General features: G+C 42.3%; 1 protein-coding gene across 1 annotated transcript in view; it reads right to left on the minus strand.

Moving 5' to 3' along the window:
• The window catches only part of ninl (ninein-like), a 145,368-nt gene that overhangs the window by 42,703 nt on the left and 88,621 nt on the right, over positions 1-14,044 (minus strand). The window contains exons 18-20 of the mRNA XM_068045670.1: positions 9,414-9,535; positions 2,042-2,568; positions 18-674 (exon numbers count right to left, since the gene is read on the minus strand). Of these exons, the coding sequence (XP_067901771.1) occupies positions 18-674; positions 2,042-2,568; positions 9,414-9,535 (1,306 nt within the window). The remainder of the gene's footprint in view (positions 1-17; positions 675-2,041; positions 2,569-9,413; positions 9,536-14,044) is intronic.

Raw genomic sequence — 14,044 nt, forward strand, 5'->3', positions numbered from 1 at the left:
TAATTATTATGACAAACCTGTACTTCTTCTCAGCTTCAGTCCCTGCCTCCAGCTTAGTTACCAACCTCTGCAGCTTCCTTGCCTCATTTTCAAGCACCTGCTCCTTTCTCTCAGACTCCTCCGTTACTTGCCTCAGTTTTATTTCCATCTCATCTCTCTGCTGCTGTAAGGCCAATATCTCCTCTTTTTTTTTCATCAGTGCAGAAAGCTCTTCATTGGTTGAGGGATGGGTACAGGTCCCTCGGCAGAGGCTTGGGTGGTCCTTGATAAGTTTTTCATCCTGATGAGTTAGATCCCCTGCATCGCTCACACGTCTTAGCTCTTTTACCTGAGCCTTTAAGCTCTTGATCTCGCAGCCAAGACCGTGTATCTGCTCTTTGTACTTGGTTTCCATTTCTTTCCTCTCTATTGCAAATGTGCTGCAGATCTCCGCTTGTTCCTCATGCATTTTTTCCTGCAGGTTTAGTTTCTCTTTCTTGGCCTCGTTGCAAATCACCTGAACTTGGGATTTCCACCGACTTCTCTCCCAATTCTGCTGTTTTATCAGCTCCTCAATTTTCAGCTCATGTCTCTGGATCAGCTCTGTATTCTCTGACTGATACTTTTGTATTACAGCATCATGGTCGACTTCCAAAAGTGATAACCTCAGGTTAAATTCATCTTGTGTTGCCTTCCTAAAGATATTTAAATACTTTTCATTAAACTACTTGAAACAATTCTAAAAATAAATACTTCCATAATCTCCTGAAGGGTATTGGGAATAAAGCACTTACAAGTAGAGCAGTAACTCATCCTATGGCCCTTCAACTCATATTGCCAAGGACCAGTAAGATACAGGTTCAATTTGACCATACCAACCACCCCACGCTCCCCATACCCCTCCATGACCTCGGCACTAAGAAAGATTTGCATTTACACAGCGCCTTTCACATCCTCAGGACATCCCAAAGCGCATTACAGCCAATTAAGTACTTTTGAAGTATAGTCACTGTTGCAATATACAAAACGCAGCAGCTAATTTGCACACAGCAAGCTCCCACAATCAGCAATGAGATAATGACCAAATAATCTGTTTTAGTGTTGGCTGAAAGACAAATAATGGCCAAGACACCAGGGAGAATGCCCCTACTTTTTTCAAAATAGTAGCGTTAAGATCTTTTACGTCACCTGAGAAGGCAATCAGGGCATCAGTTTAATGTCTCACCCGAAAGATAGTGCAGGGGAGAACTATGAAAAAATAACTTCTGGGTGGCGTATCATTAGTAAACATGCAGATCATTTGTTTTGTTTGTTGTCGGGGTATGGATATCGCTAGTAAAGCCAGCATTTATTGCCCATTCCTTGAGAAGGTGGTGGAGGGCCTTCATGAACCACTGTAGTCTGTACGGTGTAGGTGTAGGATGTTTCTCCTGGCTGGGGAGTTTAGAACTCAGGATCACAGCTTTAGAATAAGGGGTCGGCCATTTAGGAGAGATAAGGAGAAATTTCTTCACTCAAAGCATTGCGACTCTTTGGAATCCTCTACCCTAGAGAGCAGTGGATGCTCAGTCGTTGAGTATATTCAAGACAGCAATTGTTAGATTTTTGGATACAAATGAATCAAGGGATATGGGGATAGTGCAGGAAGGTATAGCTGAGGTAGAAGGTCAGCCGTGATCTAATTGAATGACAAAGTAGGCTCGAAGGGAAGAGCAGCATGCTCCTGCTCCTATTTCTTATGTTCTTAACTGCTCCCCCAATTCTGTTAAGTTGTGAGTACCAGGATTTTGACCAAGCAACGGTGAAGGAACGGCGATAAATGTCCAAGTTGGGATGTTGTGTGACTTGGGAAGGGTGATGGTGTTCCCATGCACCTATTGCTCTTGTTCTTCTAGGTGATGGATGTTGCAGGTTTGGGAGATACTGACTCAGAGGGTGAGAATTTTACCAACTAAGCTGCAGTTGACATCTACCCAGAGATGGACCTTAAACCCCCCAGTTCCCATTTCAACCCCTGATGCCCCTGTGACTATTGCAAGCGACACTCTACTGCATGACCTACCTCACTTTCTGCAGCTCCTTCTGATGTTGGAGCTTTAGCTCCTTCTCCAGTTGAAGCTTCTCCTTAGAAAACCGCTGTTCCAATTCAGACTTCTCCTTGGCAAAGGCCTGCTGCCGGTCTGTTTTCTCCCAATCAAACCTCTTTTCCATTTCCTCCATTTGTAACGCCAATTTTGTTTTGGCCCATGCCTCAAACATTTTAGTCAGCTCTCCATCCTTCTTAAACTCCTCCATTTTGTATTTCAAATTCTCTGCCTGCTCTTTCCTCAGCTCTTCTTGCAGGTTCGCCTTGGCCGTTTCATGTTTCCTTAACAGACCAGTCATTGCCTCCTCCTGCCTGGCTTCTACTCCTTGCTGTTGAACACGAAGCTCGTTCACTACGCCTTGAAGTCTCTCCATCTCCTGCTCCCTGGCCATACGCTGCTCCTCCAGTTCGCTGATCTCAATCTTAAAACTTTGTTCTACGTACTTCCTCTCTTTCTCAAAGTTCCTCTTCATCAGTTCAATTTCTCTCTCATAATAGTTTACCTGCAAAATAACAGTAAGGTCATCCCAACCTGTACTTCAACAGTAAGAGGGTTGCACTTCAAAACATGAAGAACGAGCTCAGTTTGTTAAACACCAACAGAATTAGATTAAAGTAACTAACACCTAGAAATTGCAGCTTTTCCGTTAACTCAGAGTATGAAAAGTTTTTTCTGGAAGCTTTCCCATTAACCCTGGATACTGTTGGCTTTAGTCGCGGGAGTGGGTCGTGTGCTAAATCTAAGGACTTTTCTGCTCTCGCAGGTGGATATAAAAAGGTCCCCTGGCACTTTTCAAAGAACAGGAGAATTCTCCCTGGTATACTGGCCAATATGTTTTTCTCAACCAAAAATCACTAAAAAATCAGATTGTCTAGTCATCACATTGCTGTTCTTGGGATATTACTGCGTGCAAATTGGCTGGGAATAAAGCAGTGGTGGAAAGAGCAAGAGGGGGCAAGAACTGCAGATAAGCGTGGAAGGTCCAAGAACACAGTGAGAATAAAGCGGTGGTAGAGAGAGAGCGCGAGAGCTGCAAGAACAGTGCGGAAGGTCTGAGAGCACAGTGGGGATAAAGCAGTGATGGCGGGGGGTGGGGGGGTGAGAGTCAGCACTGTGCGAGGAAAACAAGAAAAAAAAATTAAGAAGTGACATCACAGGAAAGAGGGTAAGTGATTGGTTGATGAGTATTTCTCTTTTTCTCTCTCTAAACTAGGGCAATTTTTCAAATCAGGAGCCGGGAAATTAACAACTTCAATCAGGATCAGTGTAACAGTGAGTGAATTAATAAGTGAAGTAGCACAGAGTAGGTCTAAAAGGCATTAACTAAAGTTAATAGTTTAAACAAGGTGCCAATTAGATTCTGAAAGAGGGAATAGAGATTTTTTTTTATATAAGATCATGGATTGGCAGCTGTGACCTGTTGCTTGCAATTCCTGCGCTGTGTGTGAACTCCAGGACACTTCACATGTCTTGGGCGAGCACGCGTGTAGGAAGTGTCTCCAGCTGCTTCAGCTTGAGCTCAGGATTTACGACGTTGAGGGGCAGTTGGAGTCATTGCGGAGCATCAGGGAGCAGGAGGGTTTCCTGGATTGTACTTTCTAGGAAGTGGTCACCCCACAGGCACAAAGAGTTCAGGATATTAGATGGGTGGCCATCTAGGAGACTAGGAAGAGACTGGAAGTGCTGGAGTCTTCGGGGTGTGCGCCACTCTCAAACAGAAACTCAGCATTGGAGACTGCTAGGAGTGGCTGACGATAGCCTAAAGGAATGCAATCCAGACCATGGCACCAATGGGCAAGGGACTGTACAGGAGGCAGCAGCAAAGGGTAGAAATGCAGTTTTAAAAAATTTATTAATGGGATGTGGGTGTTGCAGGCTAGGCCAGCATTTATTGCCCATCTTTAATTGCCCTTGCGAAGGTGGTGGTGAGCTGCCTTCTTGAACCGCTGCAGTCCATCTGGTGCAGGTACACCACAGTGCTGCTTGAAAGCGAGTTCCAGGATTTCGACCCAGCGACAGTGAAGGAATGGCACTATAGTTCCAAGTCAGGATGGTGTGTGGCTTGGAGGGGAACTTGCAGGTGGTGGTGTTCCCATGCATTTGCTGCCCTTGTCCTTCTAGGTGGTAGAGGTCGTGGGTTTGGAAGGTGCTAACTAAGGTGCCTTGGTGCATTGCTGCAGGTGATCTTGTAGATGGTACACACTGCTGCCACTGTGCGTTGGTGGTGGAGGGAGTGAATGTTTGTAGATAGGGTGCCAATCAAGTGGGCTGCTTTGTCCTGGATGGTGTCGAGTTTCCTAAGTGTTGCTGGAGCTGCACCCATCCAAGCAAGTGGAGAGTATTCCATCACACTCCTGACTTGTGCCTTGTAGATGGTGGACAGGCTTTGGGGAATCAGGTGAGTTACTCGTCACAGGATTCCTAGCCTCTGACCTGCTCTTGTAGCCATGGTATTTATATGGCTACTCCAGTTCAGTTTCTGGTCAATGGTAACCCCCAGGATGTTGATAGTGGGGGATTCAGTGATCGTAATGCCATGGAATGTCAAGGGGAGATGGTTAGATTCTCTCTTGTTGGAGATGGTCATTGCCTGGTACTTGTGTGGCACAGATGTTACTTATGTTGCCACTCATCAGCCCAAGCTTGCATATTGTCCAGGTCTTGCTGCATTTCTACACGGACTGCTTCTGCATCTGAGGAATCACAAATGGTGAACATTGTGCAATCATCAGTGAACATCCCCACTTCTCACCTTATGATTGAAGGATTGTTATTGGAGATTCCGTAGTCAGGGGGACATTCAGGCATTTCTGTAACCGTTATCGTGACTCCCAGATGGTGTGTTGCCTCCCTGGTGCAAGGGTAAAAGGACATTACGGAATGGTTGCAGGTTATCCTGCAGGGGGAAGAGAGTTGTGGTACATGTTGGTACCAACGACACAGCAAGAGCAGGTATTGAGGTCCTATGGTCAAATTTTCAGGAGCTAGGGAGGAAGTTAAAGAGCAGGACCTTGAAGGTAGTAATCTCAGGATTACTCCCGTGCCATGCACAAGTGAGAGTAGAAATACAAGATAGGGAGGATTAATGCATAGCTTGAGGCATGATGCAGGAGGGAGGGCTTCAGATTCTTGGGGCATTGGGAACAGTTCTGGGGCAGAAGGCACTATTCAAAAGGGACAGGTTGCACCTCAATAGGAATGGGACCAATGTCCTCGCGGGGAGGTTCACTTGTGTGATTGGGGAGGATTAATGTTAAATTGACAGAGGGATGGGCACCAGCATATAGAAGTAGATAAGAGGAATAAGGTGTTAATGTGAGAGTGTAGGACAGTACTAGAGAAGGAAGTAGTTCCATATTAGATAGGGGCAGACTAAGAAGAGCTACGAGGAATGCAAAGACAGGATTAAAATGCATGTGTGTAAACGCTCAAAGTGTAGTGAATAAGGTTGGTGAGCTACAAGCACAAATAGCAGTATGGGAATATGATGTAGTGGCAATAACGGAAACGTGGCTTAAAAATGGTGAGGACTGGGCGCTTAATATACAAGGATATAAAGTGTTCAGAAAAGATAGAGAAGGAAAAAAGGGAGGTGGGGTGGAAGTACTGTTTCGGGAAGATATTTTAATGTTGGAAAGAGGGGATGTCCTTGAAGGGCCAGAATCTATTTGGTTAGAGTTGAGAAGCACAAAAGGTATGATCACACTACTAGGGGTATTCTATACATCTCCAAATAGTGTGAGAGGAGTAGAGGAGCAAATCTGCAGGAAAATCACAAGAACTATAGAGTGGTGATATTGGGGGATTTTAGTTACCCAAAAATCAATTGGGATAATTTTAGGGTGAAGAGGGGGAGGAATTTCTGGATTGATTTCTAGAGAACCTCCTTGATCAGTATGTTCTCGGCCCAAGTAGAAAGGAGGCATTGTTGGATCTGGTGCAGGGAAATGAGGTTGGCCAAGTGGACCGAGTGTCTGTGGGGGAGCACTGGGGTAAGAGTGATCATCGTATCATAAGGTTTATACTCGTAATGCAGAAAAGCAAGGAACAATACAAGTTAGAACTGCTACATTGGAAGAGGGCTAATTTTAATGCGATGAGAGGGGATCTAGCCAGAACAAAATGAAACCAAAGACTAACAGGCAAAACTGTCACGGAACAATGGGTTATCTTTAAGAAGGAGATGCTTCAGCTACAGGCTAGGTACATTCCAACAAGGGCGGAAGGTAGGGGAACCAAAAACAGGGCTGGTTGGCTGACGAGGGAGATAGAGATTATGATGAAATAAAAAAAGGTGTACGATGCATATCAGGTGAATTCTTCAAGTGAGAACCAGGCTAAATACAGTCGAGAGGAGAAGTGAAGAGGAAGATAAAAGTGGCAGAGAGAAAATATGAGAACGGAATGGAAGTCAACATAAAAGGAAACCCAAAAATCTTCTACAGGTATGTAAATAGTAAGCAGGTAATAAGACGTGGAGTGGGGCCAATTAAGGACAAAGAGGGTAATATATGCTTAGAGGCAAGGGCAAGGCTAGAATACTTAAGGAGTACTTTGTATCGGTGTTCACTAAGGAAGAGGAATCTGACAAAATATCGGTAGAAGTGGACAGAGTCGAAGATAGGGTATAAATTGAGAGGGAGGTGGTACTGGAAAGGCTGGCTATGTTTAGGGTCGATAAGTCACCTAATCCGGATGGATTGCATCCCACGTTGCTAAAGGAAGTGGGGAAAGAGATAGAGGAAGGTCTTGCCATAATCTTCCAATCTTCCCTTGATACAGGAGAGGTGCCAGAGGATTGGACAGTGGCAAATGTGGCACCCTTATTCAAGAAAGGATGTAAGGGCAGTCCTAGCAACTACAGGCCAGTTAGTTTATCAGTGGTAGATAAGGTTTTAGAAATAATAATCAGAGGAAAAAAATAATCAACAGGCATTTGGAGAGGTTCAGGTTAACTAGGGATAGCCAGCATGGATTTGTAAAAGGCTTGATTAATATAACTGAATGTTTTTGATCGAGTAGCAGAGAAGGTTGATGAAGATAACGCAGTGGATGCTGTCTATTTGGATTTTAATAAAGTGTTTGATAAAGTACAATATAAAAGACTGGTTAACAAAATTGAGGCTCATGGAATCGGAGGGTCAGTGTCCAATTGGATAAAAAAAAAATTGGCTCACGGATAGAAAATAGCCGGTGGTAGTAAATGGTTGTTTTTCAGACAGTGGTGTTGATTATATATATATATATATAAAAAACAAAAACCTGTATCTTGGAATACAGAGTAGAATCAAACTTGGAGGTGTGGCAAACAGTGAGAATGATACGAACCACCTGCAACAGAACATAGATAGGCTGGCAGAATGGGCAGACAAGTGGCAGATGGAAATTAATACAGACAAGTGTGAGGTGATGCATTTTGGCAGAAGGGATAAGGAGGCGGTATACACTTAATGGCACAGTTCTAAAGAGTGTGCAGGAACAGAGGGACCTGGGGGTGCCAAATGCATCAATCTTTGAAGATAGCAGGTCATATTGAGAATGTGGTTACCAAAGCATATTGGATCTTGGGCTTCATAAATAGAAGTGTTAAGTACAAAAGCAGAGAAGTTATGCTCAACCTTTATAAAGCTCTGGTTAGGCCCCAACTAGAGTATTGTATCTAGTTCTAATCACCACACTTCAGGAAAGATGTGAGGGTCCTTGATAGGGTGCAGAGGAGATCTACTAGAATGGTTCCAGGGCTGGGGGATTTTAGTTACAAGCTTAGGTTGGAAAATCTGGGGTTGTTCTCTCTGGAGAAAAGGAGATTGAGGGAAGATTTAATAGTGATATACAATATTAAGACAGGCTTAGATAAGTTAGGCAAGGAATAACTGTTCCCATTAACTGTTGGTACAAGGACTAGGGGACACAGATTTAAGGTTTTGGGCAAGAGATGCAGGGGGAATGTGAGAAAGAACTTTTTTTTTTTAACGCAGCCTGCAGTAATAACCGGGAACTCGCTGCCTATAAGGGTGGTGAAATCAATGATTTCAAAAAGATATTGGACAGGCACTTGAAGGAAATAAACTTGTGGGCTATGAGGATCGAGTGGGGGAGTGGGACTGACTGGATTGCTCTGCAGAGAGCGGATATGGACGCAATGGGTCGAATGATGTCCTTCTATGCCATAAATTTTTTAAAAGTACTTTTGAAATATAGTCACTCTTGTAATGTAGGAAACACAACAGCCAATTTCCACACAGCAAGCTCCCACAAACAGCAATGTGATAATGATCAGATGTGTTGTTTTTGTGATGTTGATTTAGGCGCACTTCAGTCTGCCAGACTGAACATTGAGTTCAATAATTTCAGAGCATGACGGGCCCCCCATTTTATTTTTATTTTTAGTTATTTTTTCTTTTTTATATATAATTTTTTGTTTATTTTATTTTATTTCATCTTAGTTTGTTCAGTTTGCTTATCCACTGTTTTTTTTTCCATGTTTGTACTTGCGGCTGTTCAGTTTTCCGTCCATTAACATCCTATCTGTACTAATGCTTTGTCTTTCAACACACCAATAACATATTGTTTGCCTTTGCTCCATGACCTTCTGGTCAGCTATTCTGTGACCTTGTCCTATTTACACCTTCTCCTTTGTTATCTCTTGCTCCACCCCCGCTTTACTTGCTTAAAACCTTTCATGTTTCTAATATTTACCAGTTCTGAAGAAGGGTCACTGATCTGAAACATTAACTCTGCTTCTCTCTCCACAGATGCTGCCAGACCTGCTGAGTATTTCCAGCATTTCTTGTTTTTATTTTAAATTCTCATCCTTGCGTTCAAACTCCTCCATGGCCTCGCCCCTCCCAATCTCTGCAACCTCTGCCAGCCCTACAACCCTCTGGAAAAACTGCATTCCTTCAATTCTAGCCGCTTGTGCTTCCTGGATTTCCTTCACCCCACCATTGCCAGCCGTGCCTTCAGCTGCTTAGTCCCCAAGCTCTGAAACTCCCTCCCTAAATCTCTAAGCCTCTCTCTCCTCCTTTAAAATGCTCCTTAAAATGTTTTCCGTTGACCACCTGTCCTAAAATCTCATGTGGCTCGGTGTCAAACTTCGTCTGATAAAGCTTCTATGAAGCACCTTGGGATGTTTCTACATTAAAGACGCAATATAAATGCAAGTTTTTGATGAAACCAGGCACTTGTAAATAACAATACATAGTAAACTCATTCTCACTTGGTTCATGAACTGGCTCTGTACTGGAAACTACTTAGGCAACATCACAAGGCTAAAGATAGTGCACAAGAATCCTACTGGAGAGGGGGAGAAATAAAAAGATGCGAAAGGACAAAGACGACTCTTGCCTTCGTCTCCAATTGTATCTTAAGGTCTTGTACTTCCTGTAGGTGCTGCCTTTTCAGTCGTTCCAATGTTATCTCTGCTTTGATGCTCACGTTGGCACATTCCCCTTCTGGGGAAACCTTATCTGTTCAAAAAATAATAATGATTTTCAAAATTTTGCAAACAAAGCATTAGGGTTCATTTCTAGAGGAATAGAATCAAAAAGCAGAGAAGTAATGTTCAACTTAGATAGAAACTTGGTTAGACCACACTTCGAGTACTGTACACTTGTCTCTATTACAAAAAGGACATAGGAGGCAGCATTGGATAAGGTGCAAAAGGGATTTACAAGAATGCTATCAGAACTGAGAGGTTATAACTATCAGTAAAGACTGACTGAACAGGCTGGCACTCTTTTTGCTAGAAAAGTGAAAATTATGAAGGAGTTTGATAGAGTAAATGTAAAGAAGATATTTTCACTTGTGGGGGAATCCAAATGTAGAGGCCATAAATATAATATAGTCACGAATAAATCCAATAAGGATCCAATCAGGAGTAAAGTCTTTACCCTGGGAGTGGTTAGAATGTGCAACTTGCTACCAAAGGGAGCAGATGAATGAATAGAGCAGATGCATTTAAGTACATGAGGGAGAAAGGAATAGAAGATTTTGCTAATAGGGTTAGGTGAAGTAGTGTGGGAGGAGACTTGTGTGCAGCATAAATACCATAACAGACCAGTTGGACCAATGGCTTGTATTGTGTTGTATATAGTATGTAATTCTGTGTATACTTTTATGGTCTACTGCCATTAAATATACTTTGTAATTTCTTAAAAGACAACTTGGTAATTCACGAGATGGAAAATGATAGGAAAATAGTTATTTCACATTGGGAGGGATTTACTGGAAAGATACCAGGGATAAGGGACTTCAGTTGTTTGGAGAGACCGGAAATGCTTGTTTATTGTGCATCAATTGTTTAATTATATGCAAGTGCAGGGTGTAGATTGGGGTCTTACTTGAGCACTTATAAGGAGACACTTACTGAGACTGGGAGGTTTTGAGTGAGGAGCTACTTGTTTGTAATCAATTTTACACTGCACAATAAATGTGAAACTGAGTAAAGATAGGCTCCAGCATCATCCTTCCACAACAAGCTTTCTGGAATTTAACACAGTAGCAGAGGATGGTTGCCTAAAGCTGAAGGTTGGAAACGAAGATTTTGTTTTACATAGAAAACCAGAACCTCACTGGCTATTGTGGAAAATATGGCGGAAAGCAAGTGTAAATTGTCATTGTTCTGTTCATTATGTTGCCATTAACACGCTTTCTGGATTAATGACTCATCTTTTAATACAACCAATGGCACTCCCTTTGCCTTTGTTCCATGACATCTTTGTCATTTAATCTCTCCTGCCCTCCGCCCTATCACACATCTTCCCTTTTGTTCTTCCCCACTCACCACCACCAACCACCAACGCCGCCCCCCCACCCCTTTTCACTTGCTCAAAAGCCCATTACATTTCTAACCTTTGCCAGTTCTGATGAAAGGGTACAGACCTGAAACATTAGCTCTGTTTCTCTCTCCATGGATGCTGCCAGACCTGCTGAGTATTTCCAGCACTTTGTTTTTATTTCAGATTTACAGCATCTGCCGTATTTTGCTTTTATTAAATTGTCAGGGTATGATCACCCTCCAATTTTCTCCAAGTCTGAACCATGTGACCAGTGCAAGAATGAAGTAGATATGTAGACACGGATCATGTCCCTACCAAAGAGGAAACAAGGTATGGCCTTGGCATTGTCACTTCCTGCCAAAAGTAAAATCAGAAGTAAAGTGTTTTGTGAACCGAATGCTCGTCAGTTGGATACTGATGAAGGGTTAGATCTTCTGTTAGAATTCTTGAATGAAATTTACAAGAAAGATGACCTATTGAATATGTATGAGGCATGGTCAGACTTTGATAGGTTATTCAATGGAGGAATATATCATGGACTTTTACAGACAGTATAGAAGATTGAGAAATTCAATTTGGAGAACCCTGGTTCAGTGCTAGCATTTAAATTGCTAGATTGTGCTAGGGTGTCACATACAAACTGGCTCTTGGTTCTAACTGGGGTTCAGTTCTTGGAAAAAGACTCCCTATTAGATCAGATGTCTGCTGCCTTAAAGAAATTCCTGGGGAAACAGTCATTGCCTGCAGCTCCAGTAGAACAAACAGGGCATTTTGCAGTAACATAAAGAAGAGAAGACTCAATGTTTACTGGATTTTGAAATGGTCCAGATACTGGACATGAGCATAAGTACAACGGAAGAGTGAAAGACAGGAGGAATGAGGTTGAAAGCACCTTTAGCAGTTTTGACCATTACAGCAGAAGACAGAATTGGAACAGCAATCATAAGCGAATGAATCCCAGGAATATCCTGGGTGCTTCAGCTGTGACTCAAAGTATCATTATGCAATGAACTGCCTACAGCGAATTCTGAGGCAGAAGAGGAAGACGAATTGTAGCAGTCACAAAGAGTTTTAGTCCAGTGATGAATGCGTTAGCTGCGGATTTGTTCAACTGTGCTGTATTAGATAATGCTTGCACATTGACAGTATGTCGAACTGATTGGTTACAATGTTATCTGGATTCTCTAAGTAGGGAGGATCTATACAAGGTTAAGGAGTATAAAAGTACTACCAACTTTAGGTTTGGTGATGACAACACATTGAAGTCAGTGAATGGAGTAATATAGCTGAAGTAAGCCACTTTATCAGTACTGACGTAATATCTAGTAAGATACCGTTACTGTTGAGTAAACCTTCAATGGAAAAAGGCACAAATGAAACTTGATATGGTGCATGATAAGGCAATTGATTTTGGAAAGTCAGTGAATTTGCAGTTTACTCAGTTAGGGCACTATTGTATTCCCTTAACAAAACCTAGTCAGAGTGTTAGAGAAATATTAATGGCATCAGGTGATAAGAATCAGAGGGAAAAAACAAATTGTCTTAAACCTACACAGACAATTTGGCACCCTTCCTGTCGAAGATTAAAAACCCTGCTAAATGACACAGGTGTGATTGAGTATACAAGGACAGAGATTTTTGAAAAGTGTGAAATCTGTAAAAGGTATTGGAGGATGCCATCACATCCTATTGTAAGCCTTCCATTGGCACGTGACTTTAATGAGGTAGCTATGGATTTAAAGGTATGGGACAAAAACAAGAATATTTTCATTCTACATTTTATACATAGCAAGGACAAAATGGTGATTATAGATAAAATCATGGAGAAACGGATAGGGACTGGACTTGGGGCACCAGCTAAGTTTCTGACTGATAATGGAGGGGAATTTGCCAATGACGGGATATGCGTGAAAACATAAACATTATGGTTATGAATATTGCAGCTGAAAGTTCTTTTAACAATGGACTCTGTGAAAGGAATCACGCAGTGATTGATGAAATGCTGCATAAAATCATAGCTGACCAACCAAACTGCAAGTTGACAACTGCCCTGGCATAGGTGGTTCATGTAAACAATTTGCTTCAGATGGTTGGGGGATATAGTCCCCATCAACTAGTCTATGGGCAGAATCACAAATTGCCTTCTGTACTGTACGACAGTCCTCCTGCTCTGGGAGGTACTACAACTAGTTCCAATTTTTTTTGTTTGCACATTTGAATTCTTTACATGCAGGGAGACAGGCTTTCAACAAGGCTGAGGTCTCGGAGAAAATCCGGAGAGTTCTGAGGCATCATATAAGGCCATCTGAGACAGAATTTATTTCAGGAGATTTTGGTGTATTATAAAAGAGATCCTAGGGAATGGAAGGGCCCTGATAAAGTAATAAGTCATGATGGCAAGACAGTAGTTATCAAGTATGGAAATCAAATTGTTAAGGTTCATTCCTCATGATTAATCAGCGTTGATTACAAAATCTCAGAATCTGAGCAGCTGAGAGTGAAAAGAGGCAACTTGTGCCTCAAATACTCATTTGTTTTGTGATGATTGTCCTGAGGTACAAAATAAAATAAATCAAGGGTTAGATAATAATAAGAGCGATCATGATGATCAGGAAAGAGCCATCACATCCAAAGGACAATTGCCCCGAGTAGGTACTCGGGTAACATATATATTCCAGAGGGGTCTAATAAACTGAGGAATGCAACAATTGCGGGACGTGCAGGAAAATCTACAGGCAAGTTTAATTATTGGCTGAATGTTCAAGATGATGGCCAAGAAGCAAGGTCCATGGACTGGCAGAATGGGGTGAAAGAGTAGAGAGTAAGAAAGCACAGTGCAAGTTCTAATAATGAGTCTGAAAGTGACTCTTGCATCAGGAAATTACCTCATACTGGAGGAAGAGCCCCTGATAGTGCGAGAGGGAGATCTTCTAGCATTAGTCCCAAAAGACATTAAAGTGCTAATGGAGGCCATAGTTTGAACAGATTCCACAATGAAACAAAGGCTACAGAACAGTCTCTGAATAGAGCTAGAAGCAGAAGTCCTCATGATTGAAGTTTTAGTAGCTGCCAATAAACTTGAGGATAAACTAATAAGAGAAGTAAAAAAAAAGGAATGAGAGAGTTGGAGAGAGTTTGGTGTTTATTCTGAGGTACCAGATAGGGGACAGCTAGCCTTGTCACATAGATGGATTTGTA

Source organism: Heterodontus francisci, chromosome 13 (genome assembly GCF_036365525.1).
Source record: "Heterodontus francisci isolate sHetFra1 chromosome 13, sHetFra1.hap1, whole genome shotgun sequence".
NCBI lineage: Eukaryota > Metazoa > Chordata > Chondrichthyes > Heterodontiformes > Heterodontidae > Heterodontus > Heterodontus francisci.